The 21,615-nt window shown below is 36.5% G+C and overlaps 1 protein-coding gene across 11 annotated transcripts in view; it reads right to left on the reverse strand.

Moving 5' to 3' along the window:
* The window catches only part of ROBO1 (roundabout guidance receptor 1), a 737,333-nt gene that overhangs the window by 44,952 nt on the left and 670,766 nt on the right, over window positions 1–21,615 (reverse strand). For all 11 annotated transcript variants that reach the window (XM_084506318.1, XM_084506315.1, XM_084506317.1 and 8 more), the window contains 9 exons: window positions 20,236–20,407; window positions 17,049–17,254; window positions 14,732–14,813; window positions 14,396–14,564; window positions 14,129–14,295; window positions 10,863–10,984; window positions 8,214–8,445; window positions 6,809–6,930; window positions 3,181–3,352 (listed from right to left, as the gene is read on the reverse strand). In XM_084506318.1, the coding sequence (XP_084362444.1) occupies window positions 3,181–3,352; window positions 6,809–6,930; window positions 8,214–8,445; window positions 10,863–10,984; window positions 14,129–14,295; window positions 14,396–14,564; window positions 14,732–14,813; window positions 17,049–17,254; window positions 20,236–20,407 (1,444 nt within the window). The remainder of the gene's footprint in view (window positions 1–3,180; window positions 3,353–6,808; window positions 6,931–8,213; window positions 8,446–10,862; window positions 10,985–14,128; window positions 14,296–14,395; window positions 14,565–14,731; window positions 14,814–17,048; window positions 17,255–20,235; window positions 20,408–21,615) is intronic.

The following is a 21,615-nucleotide window of genomic DNA, read 5'->3' on the forward strand; positions in this document are numbered from 1 at the left end:
GCAAAAACCATTTTCATTTGATAATTCTCACCTTTCTGTACAGTGCATTTTTATAATTGATGTCCTGAAGTCACATGCTGTGACAATAAACATGTTTTATCATATTTCTTACAGATTTTTTTTTTCTCCACAGCACAGTATTATACATACAAGGATTTATAGTGAGCTGTAGATAGCTCTTATGAAGTATGTATTTTTTCGTTAGCAGCAAAGCTCTTGTAGTCTTTTGTTATGTAAAATATCAACTTCTCAAACAAAGAAAAAAAATGGTTTTCTAGGCCTTGGAAATCTACAAAAAGCTTTACAAGGCCCATCAAAAAATATATAAATAAATAAATTAAAACACCGATGTGGGGTGTTTCAGGAAGATGCATGATTTTTCAGCTGATCTCATGATTTTAAGCACTGAAACATAATTCTGAATAACAAGCAAGTATATTGTTGGCTTGTCCCAAGTGGCACTGAAGTCTAGGGTACCACAGCTCAGTGAGCTGCTTCATGTCAGCTGAGACATGGAAAATGAAAGAGCTTTCAGCTTACAATTTGTACCTGTCTTTGTAACAGGTTAAGTGCGTGCACAAGGTCAGTTATCACAGCTCAGCTGATGCATGGTACTATGATTGCACGCCTCAGCTCTCTGAGAATCCAATTTCTCCTGTCCTCCCCTCTTGTTCTGGAAGGCAGCCCCTGAAAGGTGAAGCTTCCTCCTGTCACACATTTGGCTGAAACCCTGCCCAGATATATTGCTCACAGTCAGGAACCTGGTAGCATCCTGCACAGCACACAGTCTTAAAAATGAGTTCGCTGCACAAGAGAGTAGACTATACTGGAGGAAAAAAAAAGTGTTAAATCTCTTCTTTGGGCATTCTAGAGCCAGCCACAATCTAGTCTCATGTTTTTGTAAGAAAAAAAAAACTGATTTCGATGGAAAATTCTTCAAAAAAAAGTAAGTCAACATCTAAATCACATAGTATATCACCAGTATATCACCTCTGACATAATTCCAGAAAAAAAAAAAAAAAAAAAGTAGCTATTATACTATTTCAGATATCAAGAATAATATTCCTGAAGGAATAGTTGGGATCAACAAAAGAAAGATAGAAACTTGGGAGTTGTCAGAGGCAAACACACAGTTCCTTGAGCGTGTAGGTACAGGGAGTCAGGACTCTTTCAATCCTTCTAAAAGTAGCATCCTTAGTCCCTTTTCCACCCCCTGCCTGGCCTCCCTTCTCTCTCGCTGTAACCATGTTATTTATTGCTGATGAAAGGTGCCAGCTGATGACATCAACAACTTAATTTTCTTTCTTCAAAAGAGCTACCAGCATACTCCAGTGTCTGCTCCGCCCCGCTGCTGGGAGCACATCCAACAGCTAAGAATGTGAGTCTTTGCGGGGGCTGTAAGAGAACTTATATTCCCTTTCCACAAGGTAGAGCTAGGTAAACTGGAGTCATTCATACTTCTTGAGGATTTTAGCTTGATTTGTGCTCATGAAGAGTACTCCTCTTAAGTTTCAGGAGTAATTTTCAGCAGCCTCCTGCAGTTGCCTGCAGGATGGCAGCACTGTCTAGGTATTCCTTTGTGCTGCATTTAGTGGCATGGATCCCCCCCCAAGTCTCCTCTCTCCAGGTTTTTGTTATCCAATTGTAACAACCAAACTATGGGATTTTTACTGTAGTACCTGTAGATTTGGCCACACCACTTAATTAAAAGCAAGCAATAAAAAATACAAAATCAAACCCTGACCACATGGAAATATATGACTATTACCAGGTTAAAGGCACACTTCTACATTTGACCACCCTCCAAAGTGTGTGATTGCTTCATGCCTTCTAACACAGTATCAGTAAGGCCAGCAAGTCGGAAGCAGGCAAAAATCTTATCCTGACAAGAGACTGATTTGTTTCTTTTTCCACTTATCAAAACCCCAAAGTGATTAAGTTATGTTATAAATTACACCTTCATTTAGCATTTACATATCGTCTGAGAAAAGGAAAAAAAATGTGATTATGAAGTCTTTGCCTTTCAACCTCTATGCTACCCTGTTATTTTACACTTTTTAATTTAAATTTTTCAAAACCCAAGCCATTCAAAAAACTTGAATTTGAGTGGAAAGCTATAGGGAGCTGCAATAGGGAGCTGGTTTTAGGAAAGCACAATCTGGTATATAACTATGATTTTTTTTCAAATATTAATTGAATATCACTTAGACCATATGCAATTTAGCCATAAATTCTCCATGTACTTGGAAATTATATGCTTGTGTAAGTGAAATAAGTTAAAGATAACCTTCCTTTTAATAGTCAAGGAAATGTAGACGTAATTTTCTGGAGAATACATTACTTATACGTTACTTCACTCTTGTTTTCACACACAATAATTATAGTATTTTAAATACAAAAAGTCAAATAATAAGGAATATCTACTCATGATACAAAGATAAAAAGGGATACAAATTCCAAACCAACATGTTGAGTTTGCCTGTTTGTTATATATAAATTACATACTGTACTGATAAAGTAGTCTGAGACAGACATATTGGTAAAGCATTGTATGACTGTACCTAAGGCTACTATAAATATTCTTCAGCTAACTGAAAGCAAAGATGCATTTCTCCTAGACACATCCAGAAGCAATGATGAAGATCTGCATTTATGACAGAGGAATGTTTGGTGTAAATAAAGTTAGGAGGTCAAAATAATTTTAAGTCACCTGTATACCTCTTGTTCCTCTTCTGGGGTTATTTACTAGCTTTCACACATAGCTGACATTTATCGGGCCTAATGGTAGCATGCTTTTGGTTTTTCTCAGCAATAAAGAAAGATAAAATCTGATCAAGACAAACCAACTAACTCTCTAACCTAATGTGAGCCAACAGTAGTGTTTCATACTCCTCTAAATGTTTTATTGCACCATTCCAAAGTGTGAAATTTCACTTTGAAAAAATTAACAACCAAAAAACATTGCTAAATTAGGAGACTGAAACATTTACATTGTTATAATCCTATCTTCAGAATGCAATTCTAGGACAAGTTTAAAGCCAGAAATGCCAAATCCTGTTCCACAAATCAGGTAACACTATCTATTCCACTTGTCCTGAAAGTATTTCTGGTGCCATCAAAGACAAAAGCAAGCAAACAAAAATCATCAAAAACAATAGACAGAATTACCAGCAGGCTTACCTAATTGGATAAACTGGGGATCACTTTTCACTCCAGGTCCTGCACCAGTACTTGCTGCCACTTCCACGCTGTATCGAATACCAGGAACGAGGGATGGGATGACTACAGAAAAGGTGGAACCATCTACCGTTTTGTTTATATGGTATCGACTTTCATTGCCAAGACACCAAACCTGCAGGGAAGTAAGTATATTGTATGTATAAATGTTTAAAATTCAATGGTGTAGGATAATTAGAAGGAAGGTTGACATATTTCCTTCTGCTGGATAAAAATTTAGAATTTATCAATATTCTAAAATCTGTAGTCATGGATCACCATCCTTGGCACTCTGAATACTGGAAAGACATTTCTTGTTCCAAAGAACAGATCCAACTACTAATATTATTTGATGGGTTTATCCTAATTCATTAAAACTACGACAACAGTGCTAATAAAACTAAAAGTGTTAGTAACATGGAACAAGTAAGAGAAGCCCCTTAACAAAAAAAAAAATCATTCATATGAACAACAAATTTACTGCATTCAGTTAAACAAACTTGCAATTCTCTTGTTCAGGAATCCTTCGTCAAGAACGGCTTTCTTTACTCAAGTGCAAGGGCAAGTCTTTCAACATGACATCACAGGAGAACTGATATCGTGCTGGAATCAAAAAGTTACCTTTTTTTTTTTTTTTTAAATGGTAGTGAGAAGCAAAGGTTGAGTCATATTCTATTGAGAAACAACAGTATGATGTCAGATTTTGTTTGTGGTTATAATTAGGGCACAGGTCTAAAGACTTCAATTCACCATTTTACAAATGCATTATATCTAGTCATATTAAATGACTGGGAGGAACAATGTGATATTTTTATCTCCTTGGGCCCGCTCTATTTGTGTGTCAAATGTTTTATAAGAGTATGGCTGAGAAGTGACCTACTATTAAAAGTGAAGTAGCAGATGATCTAGATCTGTTAAAAAATGATGAAGGTGTGTTGTTTTCTTTGTTGTTAATTTTCCACAGATGTACTACAATGAATATTTATCCAGAAATTTAAATTAGTTAAATTCAGTACCTTATTTGTAAAGAAGCAAACTTTCCTGGGAACGTCAGCATTTTTGAACCTGTGCTGATTGTGCACAGGATGGAAGACTGTGCTTCTGACATATGGAGCTCCTAAAAGATTTACTACCCAGATAGCCGTTCTTAATCCCTTGTAGAGTTCTGCTGCTGTAGAGATTGCCAGGTGAGTGAGCTAGAGTTTCCCTTACAGAACAATTGCTAGGACACTTTCCATGGAGTCCTTTTTCCCGGATACCGTAAACTTTATTTCATCTTCAGGACACTCTAAGACCCTTCTTCATTCTCTGGATGCCAAGGACTAAAACAAGGCTAGTGGGACACTGAGGATCTGAAATATATTTTAAGCTCCTTTGAAATAGAATCCCAATGCAGCACATATAGAACTGCTTCTGTAAAGCGGGTCAGAGAATACAAAAAGAACAGAAAAGGCTCTCCTTTTTATATTCTGGTATTAAATACAGACTGTTTCAGTATGTATAATTATTAGTAACACTGCTCTTAAATTCTGAAGGTCTATGAAAATGTTATTATTTAAATAAGAATTTGACAAAGTGAGGAACAAAAGATCTAAATCTGCATTTTGACAAGTCATTTTCACAGGAATTGTTACTGCTACCTTGTACAATAGTGCATATGTGAACAACAAAAAAACAATTTATTATATACTTGCAACTATGCAGTACTTATCTGTAAAAATGCTTTGTTCTTAGGAGCTCAATTAAATACAGAGATCCACAAATTGAGAATGGTAAATTAAACATCAGGTTGTTCAGTGCTTGCCAGTACTATATTTGAATGCATACCTAAACAGGTAAGTGAGAACTAATTTTTAGAATGTTATGAAGGGGGGATTCATACTCTAACAGACATATCAGTGAAGAAAAATTAGTATAGCAAGAGAATTCTAACTTCATGCTAGGAATGACCTCTGCTATGGTTTAAATTTCTGTTTTTATGTGTGAGCTACTGGCACTTCTCCAATGAAGGTGGTATCCTCCTTCCTATTTGTCTTATCCTTTAATTACATAGGTATATTCTTGCCTTAGAAACTCCACCCCCCAACATGCATACTTTTTTCTGGGGGAAAAACATGAGACAGAAAAACAACAAGAAAAATAAATGTACAAGACTTCCTTTTTTTTTTTTTTTTTAAATCAGTTAATTGTAGATCATTGTTTTTGTATTTTTAGAGAAAAATATTAAACATATGCTGCTCGAGTAGCAACTACATAAATTTTCATTGTGTATGTTTTCTGTCTATGGTGAAAAAAAAAAAAACACAAAGGAAAATAATGCAATGCACACAATAAATGTAGGAGAAATGTGCCAGTGTGCCATCTACTGCTACACAAGCACTACAAGATGGCTTGCTCTGATACATGATAGCTTGTTACCTCTGAATGCTAGGAGGTATGTAAGGTATTACATCTACCTGGAAATATGAATTTCCTGACCTTTACTGTTTTGTCCTTACAACCTTCAAATTCCTCTAATGCAGTTTCTCAATGGAAATAAATCCACCTCTTCAGGTCAAGGTCTATCTTTAAATAAAATAACTTTGCAAGTATTTTTTTTTTCAATTACATTATATATTAAGCCACAAACAGATTTTTTTCTTTTTACCATTTGACCAGTTTCTGAAAGGCATTTTATTATTCTAAATTGACCATGACGCTTAGTGATCTCTCCCCTTTTCTACTGAGGAAAAAACAAAATAGCAGAATGAGTTTTAAAGGCTATGAATATATGTCTATAGCACAGTGTTTTACCTGAAAAAATAGCCCAGAAAATTTCATTTAAAATTTCTCTCAATAATGCCCATATGCAGGGACTGAAACAGATGAATCTGCCACTTAGTGGCTATAAAGCTTACTTGATATACACAACTAAATATTTAAAATGTCTGTAGCTTTCTTAGGAAAATTAAGCTTAATTTAATTTGTTACATAAATTAGCTCAAAACAATTTGAACTGAAAATACAATGTCTACTGCTACATGAACATCAAATAAATATTTTATAATGTAATTACATTTTTTTTAAATTATATAGCATAATGAGAGCTGTGTTTATGTAAAAGACAAGAAAATTTCTATACATTTAGTATTTAGTACATTTAGTATTATGCACTCACATTCTTTATTTGAAATTTTTCTGTTTAAGTACCCAGATATGAGTAAATTACTCAGATATTAACACTTTTAATTATTATCCCTGAGCTTTTCAACTTATGAAACCTGTTTATATTTATTACCTTAGCCAATGTCTTTTGAGTCACAAAATGGTTCTCAAACAGGTATAGTTCCTTCTCAGCTTGTGTATGCATTTCTCAATTTATAATAAAGACAAGAATGTAGTTTTAATTATGAGTGTTGACCCTTTGCTTTGATTTATAGAGGCTTTTTAAATTGCTTTCTACCATTTAGACAGAATTACTAAATATGGAGTTTGATTTTCCATGCAGTGTGCTCTGACTTTAACCAGTAGATGGAGCCAAGAATCCACAAACAACTTACCCGTCAGAACACAGCCAACACTTTGATAGGGGATACAGGCATGTGAGTATTACCTTATATTCTTGAACCATTCCGTTCTGGTTATCTTCGGGGGGTGGCTGCCAGGTGACCACAATTGCAGTGCCGTTTCCATCGTTTTTAGTTACCGAAACACTCTGAGGCGGAGCACTGGGCGCTGTTCATTTGGAGAGAAGGATTGAATACATCAAATGCAACAGTGAGGGGTATTTTTTTTTTTTTTTTTTTTAAGGAAAACTGGTTTCTGGGCTACACAAATATATTCATTTAGTCTCCAGCCTTCCTTAAGGGCAATTCTGCCCACTAGCTAAAATTATTATTACAATAATCAATGAAAAATAACAAGGTAAGTGATGTTATCCTACAGCCAGGCTCCTAATTTCTGCCACAGTCTCTCTGTAAGACAGGAAAAGACACACAGGCCACCAGACTCTCCAAACTCAGATACCCACTACACGACACAGTCCTGAGCACTGAATTCCGTATTGGTCTCAAATCATCTCATCCAGAATCAACAGTTTTGGAAAATAAAGTATGTAAATTGACCCTAAATAGAATGTTAAACCTTAGTTGCTCTAGTGTGTAAAAAATAATGACTAATACAAAACTTGTTAAAATCAAGACTGAATTTTTTACTATTAACAGGTTTATATTTTGCATTTTAAATATTTTTCTAAAAACTGAATGCTTAGTTGATGCTTAGGATGAACGTAGTTAACCACCCAGAGAAATAAGCCAAAACTACACTGTATTTATAACAGGTAGGAGGAAAGAAGGCAAAAGGTATCACATCCTGCCAGAGGCACTAAAATCCCTGTTCTGATGCACCGGCCACCTTGCATACTCATTATGCCTGAGATACCAGGCAAGCTACAACAAAGGGAACAGCTATATGAACCTTCCCGTTTTAGCATGTGTTTGAGATGGAAATATATAATTTAGCTCACTATATCTGTTGCCCTCATTCATCTTTTCATTTTGTATTACTGATTGATCCAGATATAAAAGCTTTCTAAGAATGTGGTTTCCATTCCCTCAGCTATAGCACTTTGATGATTTCTGTGGTGTCTGCTATCTACTCAAGATAGTGATTAGTAAGTGCTTGAATCTGACAGAAGTCACTTGTGACCAGACCATGAACTCAGCAGGGAGGAGTGCACACTGCAATGAAGATAAAAAGCACATTTCCCATTGTCTGTTGATGGGGGGGTTTGCACATCCCTCTCTCTCTGTCTCTCACACATGGTTCTGAATATTTACTTCGATGTCACCAAACAATTCACATAATGATCAGTCCAACACACAGTCTCCTCTGCTGCAGATTGCTCTTCTCAAACAGCACGCACTTCAAACAAAATCAAATAATGAACATATCAGAGAAAAGCAGGCCAGGATACTACTTCAAAAAGGAAAGATGAAGACAGTCTGGCTCCTACTTGCCTTCTTCTAGGGTTTTTGCAAATTTCACTTCACTATCTGCTCCTTGAAACTCATTAAAAAAGGGGCGGGCCTTAATTTCATAGTTTACACCTTTCTTCAGCTCTGGAATGATAACGCTGTTTTTGGTTGGAGTCCTCACTTCAAAAATTAACCACTCTGACTCTCCATAGGATGCTGGTGTAGGCCGGTACAAGATTTTATATCCTTGAATATACTGGGATTGTTGGTCCACCTGGCAAAACAACAGAAAGACACACATTTAGAACATACAATGGTTTGTTTAATAAACAGGAATCGTGGATGTTATCTGTGACTTTAGTCCTTGAACTATCCATTTATTTTATTCAAAAGAACACTGCTGAATGAGATACAGGCTCCTTGAATTACAGCAAATTACAGGTCTGATTCACAAGTGCATTAATCTGTTTGATGCTGTTAGAACTGCACAGGTTTTGGTAGATTTATGAAAGCATTAAAGGGGGATAGCAGAGTTGTATAATATACTCTAGCTCTGTGAAACGAACCACCTTTACATACACGGAGAATCTCACCAGAATTGAAGGAACCCAGCATACATTCTGCCCACCCCAATCTGCTCTGCAGAACTGGGCAAGGGAGGTGGGCGAGGGCAGGGGAGTGATGGCTCTGCAGTGCGTGCTGATGAACACAGATCAAGCAGCAAGTCTGCCAGCTCTCCTGAAGTGTGGAAGCGTCCCAAAATTCATGAAATGAGCACTGCTTCCTGCCTGCTTCCTTCTGGAATCACCGATTTAAAAGGGCAGCCAATTGGCACTATCTACATTGTTCTGATGAGACTGGAGGCTGTCAAAGGACAGATTTGTCCAAGCACTTCCTCCACAATCACTGACTCAGCAGGAGGCTCCTCTGGTGGAGGAGAGGAGATGTTTTCAGAGTGTTCTGAAGAGGCTCACAAAAATCAATATGGTAATAAGGATGAGACTTGGTAAAACAGATCAAAATGATATTCAGCAGTCCCAAATGATTTGAGACTGAGGCCATTTTATATTGCATGTATGGAGAAATAGACCTTAAAGTAAATGAGGACAGGATTCAATGTGTTTGGCTATAACTGCAACAGAAGGCTACTTTGCAGAAGTGATCTCTTGTGGAGCATTAACTACCAGTTTCAATTTCTGATGAATAAGGAAGTCCAAAAACAACAATAAAAAACTTGAAAAAGGTGCACCAGATTTTCCCTTTTTTCAAAAATCTCATACAATGGTATAATAAAAATGTTTGCTTGCTATTTTACTCCAAAAAAACAACATCTTTCATTTTTAATAATCACATAAAGAACGTGTGTGTTAGCTAAAACTGAGGTAATGCTTACTTTTGAAATTGCAAAGAAGCCACAGGCCACCCAAGAAACTGACAAAAATTGGCTGTCTGGAAAAGGTTGTTCTGTAAGTAAAGGTCAAACAAAATTGTGCTAGGAACCTCAAGGATGTTTTAATGTTATTAGTTAAAACAGGAGATTGCCTACTGCAGGTGGCCTTATTGCACGTGACAGCATAATTACACAGCTGGTATTACCTTGCAGCACTGAGGAGCCCTGGTCATGTACCAGGACTCAGTTGGGCTAGGACTCTTCTACAAAGTCAAAACGCCTTCGTTCTTGCTCAGAATGTTCTGTCACAGCATGACGGGGATTATACCCTGTGCTCTTCCTGCCAATATATTGACTTGTACAGATGGAGGACATCAACAGACCTCAAATCTTAGTCTCATTAGATTTATTCTTGCACTAGTATAAGTTTCCTCCATTTTTTTCTTCTCTCTGCATTCTGTTTTAAAGCTGGTCTTCTTTGAATTATATTTCCATTTCTCATTACTTGTTACTTATAGTTTCCCGTATTGTTCTCTCTCTTCATTTCTACCTTTTGGTTGCCAAATGTTTCCCATAGCAAGACATTTCTAACCTTTCCTTCACTGAGGCCCCATCCTTTTCTAAGCCTACTTGAATTGTTTTCATGTATGTTCTCATTTCCCTTGCTTCAGGACTTCTACAATGTTGTTTCCTCACTCTTCCATTTTCTCTACTATATTCGCCACGACCAACTTCCTGCTTCCTCCTGTCAGATCAACATCGACAGAACATCTCAAAATTGTTATTTTTGCATCTGCTCCCTGTACTGTGTGTATTCATAGCACCATGGAAAGAAGAATACGTTCAGATGAGGCTCTACTAGTTTGTGTTTCCCAGTCTGTATGTAGGACAGAGGCAACAGTTTCAAAAAGAATTATGTAGTATTTCCCTCCACTGGAGTCTGACAGATGGGGAAGTTCCCATGCTATCTCATTAGGGGACTGATACACTTCCTACTGAAACCAGTGCAAAATCTTCAAATGATTTGACTTGTGAAAGTTTTGATCGGTCTGTTAGCTTCCAGAGGAGAACTTGAAAACTCTCACCATGTGATAAGCAGCTCTCTCTACAGAGGCAAGCAATGGTGAAAATGGGACAAAATTTAATGAAGTAGGAACACAACGTCCAAGCAGCACTCAAACCAAAGAAAAACAATTTCAGGTGTACAAACCACACACTTCTTAAAGTGTGACTCCACAGCACCCAGACAGTACAATTCATCAATGTATATAACCACCACCATGATACAGATTTTTACTTACAGTCCAATGAACTTCAATTGAGGAGGAAGAAAGGATAGTAGGGTTGTGCAGATGTAGTACCACATCACCTAGTTCTCTCTGGACCTGCTTGTGATCCACACCCTGACTTGTTGGTGGAACATCTGTAATAATTTAAGATTCCATTCTCACAATATATAATTGTTAAAATAAGCATATGTAAATACAAACGTATCAGAAAACATATGATGCTTTCCTCAGTGAAGCATATCCTAAGTAGTTCCCAATAATGTAAGAAAAATCTACATGAGTGTTGTCTTGCCCTTCTGACATTTGGTCTATTTAAAGCTAAAAGGATTGTTCATACACATGAAGCAGTAAATTCCTCTCAAAATATTCAATAGTACAAAGGAAACACATTTGCTACATGCAGAGCCCTTGAAAAGCTTATTCAACTGAAATTAAATGACTGTCCTAGACATATATAAAGTCTATAGGGCAGTCACTAATAGGGTGTCTAAAATATACATGTACTATGGACAGCGGAGGAACATAGTTTCTATATTGCTTTCACATGTCTTCCTTTGATCACTTCGTTTTAGCAAATACCATGCTGACAACAGTTAAAATCACAGACTGGGAGATACACAGAAAGTTCTTAGAGTGATTTCTTTTTCTTTTTCTATATATTTTTTTAATAGAATTCCAGATACAGGGTAATGCATTACATAACTTTTGCTCTAGCCTACTACTTTCTCTGTCTATCTGATCTTCTCTTGCAATTAGGTAAGATCAGAAAATCTTCAAGGGTTCTGTTCTAGGAAGACCTTAGTAATTTCCATACCTGTCTGCTCACAAGAAGGGCCAAGGAGACAGTACAAAGAAACTGTATATACATGTATATATATGTATATATATATATCCATCTACAACTACTCAAATATGTCATTGCAGGTGCGTAGACTATCTTGAAAGCTGAGGTTTGGATAGTGCTGTTTGTAAAACATGTATGTATGTAAAGCATACTTTTTGCATGGTGGATATATTCTCAGTTTACCAACTTTTTACACCTTTCTTTCCAAAAATTTAGTTCTCCCATTTGGCAATACAAAGCCTTTGCTACTTTGCAGTCCTGCCATACAGTTGCCTCAAACATTTGCAAGATGATGAGATTTCTCTGATGTTAATAAAGCAAATTGAGGGTAGCATGCAGTCAGTAGGTGACAAATCCAGATTCTTAGCAAGGAATACTGATAAGCACAAACACACACAAACCAAAGAAATACCACTGATTCACCACTGTATCTACATACAATATGTTCTGCCAAACGGTCCATTTATCAGAGCATCTCCCTCCCTTTATTGCTCTGAGAGCATTAAAGATAGAAATTTCTGTTTGGAGAGTTGCCTAAATCTCATCCTGCTTAGAATATTACAGGAAAGTCAGTTGAGTAATTAGTCATATTTTTGCTACTAGTCATAAAAGATGAGTCATCAAAAATATGATTAAAACTATTAATAGCCTCAATCTTTTGCACATGTGCTATAGAATGGTGTATATCATCTATCCTATGTTTTCTTGATTAGGCTCTGAAGTTTCCAAGACAGGGACTGAGAGAGAAAATACTAAAGCATGTTGTTATTTTGTCAATGTTAGTCAAGTCTAAAGGTTAAGGTAGGTGAGTTTCCTGATCTGCATATGAATTTTGAACAAGACAATACATACTTAGGAACAAAACTTAACTGGGAAATTTTTGAACTTACTAGCTCAAACTAAAAATTTGTATAAAGCTAACCTTCACAACATGGAAATGTTATTGGAAGAAGAGTGGAGCAGCTTTAAAGAACTTTACACTTTATTATGCTTCTTACTATTTATGAAAATTTTATCTGTTGGCCTTTAGCTTTGCTCTTAGGTTTTGCATGGTCTCAGATCTTCAGCTCTACTAGATCTCAGAGAACAGGTAAACTTTTTTGTACCATTATAAACCACTCAGTTCTGTGAGTGAACAGAATATTCTGCCTCATTTGCTGTTTATCAGTCAAGTCAGTGATCAGTTCATTTGGGACATTCAACCCTGATGCACATCTCATCTCTTCAAATGAAACTACACTGCATGAAAAATGGACTCATATAGAACATTGCTGCTTACCTGCATAACAACACATGTTGCCCTTTGGGGAAGACCTAGAAACCTGTGTAACTCCTATATTCTATGTGGTCATAACTCTGCTGTCTATATATCCAAGGAAATTGCTACCCATCAGGAGAAATGCATAATAACAAAGGATAGCAATATGAAACTGCTTACTCCTCATGGGAGATGACAAAAACTTGCCTTCAGAACAAATGAAAACTTGCTAACAGAAAATGCTATGTTTTCTTTAAGGAACTTCCTTCCAAAAACAAGCATGTACTTACTTTTGCAAACAAAGGAACAAACATACAACACAGGCACTCTTAATAAACCCATGGGTCAAATTCTCCAATAAAACAGAAAAAAAAAAGGAAGATGATCTTTATCACTTTTTCTTTGGAAAAGTATATATCAATTTTCTTTCTATTTGCTCATAATCAAAGGAAAAATGCAGGCTATGTTGTAAAGCATTATTTCTTGTAAGTTATTGTAAGTGTCATTTATTTTTTATAGTGAACACACAGTTATTTTGAATTTTACATATCTGGATTAAGTCCATAGCTGGAGTCAGCAGATGACTCCTTAATTTGCTGTAATACAGCTCTGTCTTACACTTGACTGTCTGTAAATGTATCTTTTTCCTATTGTTTCACTTTCAACAGTAGCACTACTGCAATACTTCTAATACGATGCCAAAAGTTCTTCTTTACTGGCCCACAACACCTAATTCCTTCAAATTTAAAATTTGTATCTTTGTTAATGCAGCAGAAGACAAATCACATTGTGTGCTGTCTCTCTCCCTGTCTCATTCCTAAGCTTCATTTGATCCACTGGACATAATAACATTTCCATGGAATTTTAGGTTTTGTGTGATAACTTCAAAAATCAGAGATTACTTCTGTTGTTAACAAGAGCTATTCTGCAGGATGTAACTATCTTTGTTATATATATATCTTATATATACTAGGGTTCTCTTGGGGAGCACAGTATGCTGTCTAAGCAGCTTTTAGAGTCTATGTTATAGGGAAATGCAAGTGTAAACAATCCATTTTACTACGCAGCATATATTACAGCCAGTATAGATAGACAGTTGAAAGCTAGTAAAATTTTTCCAAGTAACATTTCTCAGTTAACTTTGGACAGCTAAAATGTTCAATATCTAAAGCTTACCTTGAGTTTTCACTGGATCAGATATTTGGCTTGGGTCACTTAGTCCATACGCATTAGCTGCCCTCACGAGGAATAGATAAATTGCATTAGGTTTTAGCCCTTTAACTGCAAAACTCTCTGTTTTCACATTTTCAGCTACAGTTTGCCAGGTGCTACCAGATGCATGGCTAAGGATAAAACACACACAACAGCAGGTTAGCACGTGCTTCTTTAACAATATATTATACATAAACATTAGTACAGCATGATCTTATGAGACTCGTATACCTGAAGGCCTCAATTATGTAAGAGGTTGGAGTTGCACCTGAATTCAAATTCGGTTGCCATGACAACGTTACTGTATTTCTACTGACATCTGTAACCTCAGGTTTTGAAGGAGCACTAGGAATCAAGTTTGGGTCAGTGGGTCTTGGTGGCTGCACTGGGACTCCAAATTCTAACAAAGGAGAGAAAAATGCTGAGTATAGACAGGACGAAGCTGTAAGCTAAATGCTGTTCACATCTTACCTGGCAATTTATGACAGAGTCGCATAACTACTACAATTCAATTTTTGAGTTCCTTTTACATATTTTCTCCATGCAGAGAAAACCTAATTGATTTACCTTGGACCTCTATGTAAGCACTCCACGTAGCTTCGCCACTTGGGGTGGAAGCAATGCAGGTGTACCGACCGGTGTCACCCAGCTGAGTGGGAAAAGAGAAGAATAAATATTTGAAACAATCAGGCACTCAGTGGGCTAGAAAAGTAATTACATCTCTGCATGTTTCCCCATGAATATGGATAAATGTATTAGACTGCAAAAAACTTTGAACCAGAAACTTCTTACATAAGAAGGCATGAAGTTAATGGCAATGTTTCTGAGCTTTCTTCAAAGAAGTGAAAATGCTACATATTCTAACTTCATGTTACCAATTTGGTAGCATTTATTCTTTACTCTGCAGAGTTCTTAAATAAATTGATAAAGAATTCAGATAACAGGACTCCTACGTAACCTTCTGCCTAAATGATGCCTAGGATTTGTCCGGACTGCAACATTAGAATGTCAACCTTCAAACAAAGCTTAAATATTTCACAGGGCCTTATATATCTTGGGTTCTCTGTACTAGTAAATGTTTCACTCTAAGGCAGATCCAAAAAAAGGACCTACATATGCAATTCTCACCCAGTTCTGAATGCTGATTTACATGTCCATACATGACTTAATCACATTTCAAAGGAGGGTTTCTGTTTGTTTGTTTTGCAAATACATTGCGCCCTACCGTATTGGGTTTATGTGGCAAGGTTGTTCTCGTGGGGAGACTGCAGGGGTGGCCTCAGTGAGCAGGTACCAACAGCTGCCCCATGTCAGATCAGAACCAGCTCCAGCTGGCTCCAAAAGGCACCTGCTACTGGCCAGAGCTGAGCCGGGGAGTGACATTGGTTGGGTATCTGAGATCATGTTTAAAAAGGGAAAAACTGCTGAGAGACTAGCTGTGTGAAAGAAGTGAGAAAACTGTGCAGAGGCTCCCAGTGGAGCAGGTTGTCCCCCTGCAGCCCATAGGCCCCACATGGAGCAGATCTCCACACTGCAGCCCGTGGAGGAGCCCCTGGTGGAGCAGGTGGATGTGGCCTGGAGGAGGCTGCAGCCCATGGAGAGACCCCACAGGAGCAGGGGGTCTGGAACCCACAGTATGGAGCCATGCGGGAGCAGTTCTTGGAGTGCTGCTGCCTGTGGGAAGCCCCCGCAGACTCAGTTCAGGAAGGACGGCATCCCGTGGGACGGACCCCACGTGAAGCAGGGACAGAGAGTGACTGTGAAGGAGCAGTGGAAATGAAGTGTGAGGGACTGACCGCAGCCCCCATTCCCCACTCCCCTGCACCGCTTGGGGGAAGGAGGCAGAAGAGGGTGGATGGGGGAGCAGGTGTTTCTAGTTTGTTTTGAGTTTCTCACTGTTCCAGTATGCTAGTGATAAGCAATGGATTTTATTAATCTCCCTACACTAAGTCTGTTTTGCCCATGACAGTAATTGGTGAGCAATCTCCCTGTCCTTATCTCAACCCTTGAGCCTTTTCCATTGTCTTGAGGAGGGGGAAGTGAGAGCGCAGTTGTGGTGGATTTCAGCTGCCCATCAGGCTAAAACCACCACACGTACTGAGCTCCCAGCCTCAGCAGATGAGATGAATGGAAGCACTCAGAAATCAGAGATTGAAAATCTCAGCCAGTGAAACTTGTAATCGGTAACACAGGAAGTCTAGGGAACACACTGAAGTCATGTATTTGGCCTAATTTTAAGCATTACTAAATTTCAAACCACAGAAAATATAACAGGGAATCGTCAGTGTGCTGGAACCTAACATCATTTTAAAACACTGTACATTTTGCTAGGTGTGACTGGTAATATTGACCAAGAACTTGTTACAATTCCCTAAGGAAGCCATGGACTTCTCAGGTGTTTAACTATTTGAAGGTATGTTTATACTGTCAAGTAAATATATTTAAGAGTTATTTTGAAAAAGCTGTGTACTTAACTCTTATTATTGCAGCATGCTGAACAAGGATTTTCTTTATAAGCATTTGAAATAATTAGATCATTTTTATATATTAGTGATGAAGTCCAAATATTTCAAATTCATTTTACTAAAATATGAGTTTTCCTTCCCCCTTCATGTTTTAAATACCAAATAATCCCCCTCGTTAATACTTCTTAATAGCATTTTTGCATATGAAGCAATGTTCTCTGTGATACACAAGCCAAGGTGCAAAGCTTAAAGAATGAACTATCTGAAAGCATGACATATCAAGTAATTTAATACAATTATTTATCATTTTATTCATTCTAAATGTAGGATTGCGTACATCAAAAGAGCTCTGAGGAGAAAAAGTGAAACAAACAACAGGAAAGACTCAACACAAAAAACAGTTTGCTAGTTCAAACTACCTTAGCATATCTGATCTGCAATGCTCCAGTTTCCAACTGCTTGATGCGAGAGTCCTGGGTAGTGATCAGTATCCCATCCTTTTTCCAGAGAATAGTGGGTGTTAAAGTGCCTGTAGCCACACAGTTCAGTACTAAAGTACCATCTACAGCTACAGTCTGATTCACAGGACCCTGTCGAATGACAGGGGGAGGCCGGTCTGCAATCACTGCCAGAAGAAACAACAGGAAATAGATTTCTGCGACTGGAAGCAATTTTCTAATCATCTAAGGAACAGCAGTTGCTTGAGGCTTTGAAACAAACTAAAGATAATTAAACAAGTAATTAAAGTCAGAGGCATGCATTATTCATGGAAGGGTGCATCATAATGATGCACAACTACAAAATTTTAAAACAATATACAATACATTAATTTCAGAAAGGAAATAAGCATTATTTATTACATATCGATATCTGGTAGACATTCTCTAATTCCAATGTCTTTATAAAGTGATAGCAAAATGATAAAGCACTTTGCAAATTATTTGCAAAGGCACAGTTTTCACCTTGTTCATCTTTTACCATGTAGAAGGCCTGTAAAACAGAACTCATACTTCCTCTATTCAAAGACAGAGAAGAAGGAAGTAGACAGGCATGGAATAACCTGGTAAATAAGTAAGTTTGTTTCTTTTGTTGTTGTTGTTTGTTTGTTTGTTTTTTCAAAATGTTGTTTTAACTCATCAATTTATCTTTGTGCTGTTTCCTAACTGGGAGATGCTTATGATTAGGCTAAACATAATGCTAATGAATAGCACCATTTCAGAACTTTTCAGCTACAAATTATTTTCCAGTAGTTTCTAACGAATTAATCTGTCAATACTAGTTCAAAGTCACAAGGAGAATCCCACAGTGTGTTTGCATCAGTTCTAACGCACGTTGCACACAATGAAAATGAACTGGTATTGATGAGTTATTTACTAACTATGCATAGAAAGGTATACAGCAATCTCAGTATTCACAGAAAAAAATAATGATTTTCTACACATTTTTATCATTATCCAATGGATAATCAAGAAAGGTAAAAACTATCTAGTTGTGTTTTTTTGTGACCCCCTCCTACCTCTATCATCTAACATGACATAGACTATTAATCTGAAAATAGCCACAACTTTAAATGACCTTAACTCTGATTAACAGTTAAAATCTGGTCTGGTAGCTGAAATATAAACCTGAAGTTCTAGTAGTTTGGGATCATCACATAGTTTTGGATTGCTTTTTGTAACAATAGACATGATGTTATCACTGTTTTTTTTTGGCTAAATTCCAGCTCCTGTAATTTCATTTGCATGTTCAAATGACACTCGATGTTTTCAATTGCTTAATTTATCCTATGCTTCTTGTTCCAACCTGTTGTAATGTACTGTATGGCACTGTTAGGCCATTTGTATCTTTCTCATCAGAGTCAGCCAAACTAAGTTCACCTATAGTTTGCATTTAACTTTGACAAGCTTCTAAAGAAGCTTGCAACTGTCAATAGTATGAGGCTCTACAATAAAGTTTGGACATAATTTTCCAAGTGATTTTCTGAGTAACATCTTCTGTTTGGACTTGATAGTTATGCTTTGCTTTACCATTACTTAATACTATTTAATGCTAAGCAATTTACAAATTGTTTACTAAGAATCAGTTACAGTAGCATGTTGATATGTCAAAAGTAAAAAATGTATTAAAATAATGCACACCAGAAATAGTATGGATATGCTGCTATTCAGTATTGAACTGCATAAATTTCACAGTATCTTTGCCCCATCTAATGCTCCCAGTAATCACCTTGCTGACTGATTTGTGTTCTACAGCTTAAGTCTAATTCCATTGAAATCCATGGTAAACATAAGTGCCACTGAAGCTGGTGGCAGAACTTCTATTACTTTTAGTAATATGAGGGTATCATTCTACATATCCTGTCTTTACTTTAGTAGAAGTGAAAAATAAATAAATAATAAATATTCAAAGACATCATACGTAATAATTATCCACTAGATCAATCCAGAACATATGGTCATAGTAAAGCAAATTTGCTTAAATTAACTTGATTTTTTCTAAGTTCAGATGGCTTAGGTCATTAAGAAAAAAAAACTCTTAAGGTATTTGGCTTGATTTTATTATTAAAATTTCTTTTTCACTTTGCCATGATCTTCTCCACAGTGGAAAAGGAATGAAAGTGGCTTAAGAAACATTGTCTGCCTGGTCTGCCACTTTTGAGAAATCAGAAATAACGCTGTCCTATTCCTCCAAACAATTTCAATCCAGCGTGTGTAAATAGACAATTTCATTCGCCAGTTTCACTGCATGTTTCTAGTACTGAACTATTTCTATGCTTTCTATTGGGCAGAGGCCTTGCTTATGGAATCTCTTCTCTGGCAACAGCTTCCTTCACCTCAAAATCTCTCCACAGACTGCATTCATCCTTTTTCTGTAATGGCTAAGATTATTATTTCACCTACCAAAATAATTTTTTCCTTCCTATCTTTCCTATAAAAAATATTAAAAATTTCTGACAATCTGCGAACTGACATAATGCCACTATATATTACTGCTTGCAGCCATGTTCCGTGTAGCTTTTTCATCTTAAATTTTGTCACAAGTGCTCCTAAAAGGAAATGTATGATAATATATATTTGTATACTATTCTACTGACTTCTATACAGATAAAGGTTTTTTCTTTGCTACACGTCAATACTAAAAAAACAGGGGGAAAAAAACAAAACACAACCAACCACCACCACCAACAAACAGGGAAAAAAGCAGATAAATGGAGATGCTTAGCAAACAGGCACACAGTAACAGGGATAAATACTTAGGCAACAAGCAATCTGAAAGTAAGTTAAATGTAATGGGTGAAAGATAAAAAAAAAAAAAAAGAAAGAAAAAAAAGAATAAAAGCCAGATAAATTAACAGAACTGACAACAATCCATAAACAGAAGTAAACTTATCAAATACCAGATGTTGATTCACAACAAAATGTTGTTAAGTGATATCCGAAATTTAACCCCCTGGCATAGAAGAACCAAACAGGATTTTTAGGTTCAAAGAAACAATGAATGCAATATGACTTTATGTAAAGCAGATCCAAATAGTGTCATATCCTCCCCCTGATGTATGTAAATAAAAATAAAAACTTGGGAACAATAAAATAAAGGAATCATTACCATCGGTAACTTCCAAGTAGGCTTTTGTTATAATACTTCCTGCAACATTTAATGTCTGGCAGATATAGTACCCAACATCCGACCTCTGGACATTGGTGATGGTGAGGTCACCTGTTTGGGAAACTGAAAATCGGCTGGATGACTGAGGGGGCTGGTATGAGAAAAGAAGGTTCTAGGAAAGAAAGAATGTGTAGGAAAGAAAGTGAAAAAGAAGTGTTAAATACATTCAAATGTCAATATGAATAACTTAAATATATCTAAACAAATTCATCTTTCCACATTATATATGAAACGTTCTGCCCCTCAGATCTTAAGCATGTCTCTACCACAATGTGAATAGTTTTATAGGATTAATTGGTTTTTTTTGGTGATAAAATAGGTGTAGATACGCTCATAAAATTGTGTAAGTCTTTTGGGGTTGCTCTAATACCCTCAGTATTATGTATTATCTAATACCCTCAGTAATGCTGGGCTTTATACAAACTGTAACAAGCAGTAGCAAAGATCTGATATGTACAGATATTCCAATGGTGCAAGCAATCGTGGTGAGCCTGACTAATTTACTTCAACATCTTTTTTTAGACCTTCATTCAGGGCATTCTATTTATTCCACTTCAAATTTTCATTTACTCGCTTGTATTTTAACTTTCAAATTCCCAAGAATGGAACAGTTTTCTAAAAAAAAGATGCTGTTTAGGTCTCTGTAATCATAGCGTTTGTGTTCTGCAATGAGCCATATATATATAAGGACATAATTCAGTCCTACACCAGTTTTTGCTTAGACAATTTTGGTATGAAGTACATGGTATTTTACCAGCAATAGTCAAAAGTCAAATGGCAGCCATAATAGTAGTCTGTTATACCACATACTGGTTTCAAATTTCTACCTTTGGCTGAACAATTTATAAATGAGAATACCCAAAATTTACAGAGGCTATTTTTCATCCTTCTATCTTACCTAATTTTATTTTGTATTTCCAAAATCCATCTGAGGGAATGAGACACAAGTTCTGCTGCTTTAGTATTAGCAAACCATACTCACTGACCTTCATTCATTAAAAGTGCAGTAAAAAATAAGCAGGAAAAAATACGTACTAAACAACTATTAGCAAAAAAATCCAGGTCATATAAAAATGTAAATATAATCTATCTATATACTTTTACAATAAGATATTATTATCTGAATTTGGCCACTACTCTGTTTGCACTTAAACATTTAGACAGACATATTCAACAAAGAACACTTTGTGTCACATCTCTTCTTCAAAAGATGACTCTGAAATAAAACTTATTCTCTTGCTGTGCTATTTTGCGTTTCATTCACTAGCTTTCAGTGTTCTTTACAAAGAAGCTGAAAATAATTTTCCCTCCCATTCAAAT

Source organism: Aythya ferina, assembly GCF_964211825.1.
Source record: "Aythya ferina genome assembly, chromosome: 1".
Taxonomy (NCBI): domain Eukaryota; kingdom Metazoa; phylum Chordata; class Aves; order Anseriformes; family Anatidae; genus Aythya; species Aythya ferina.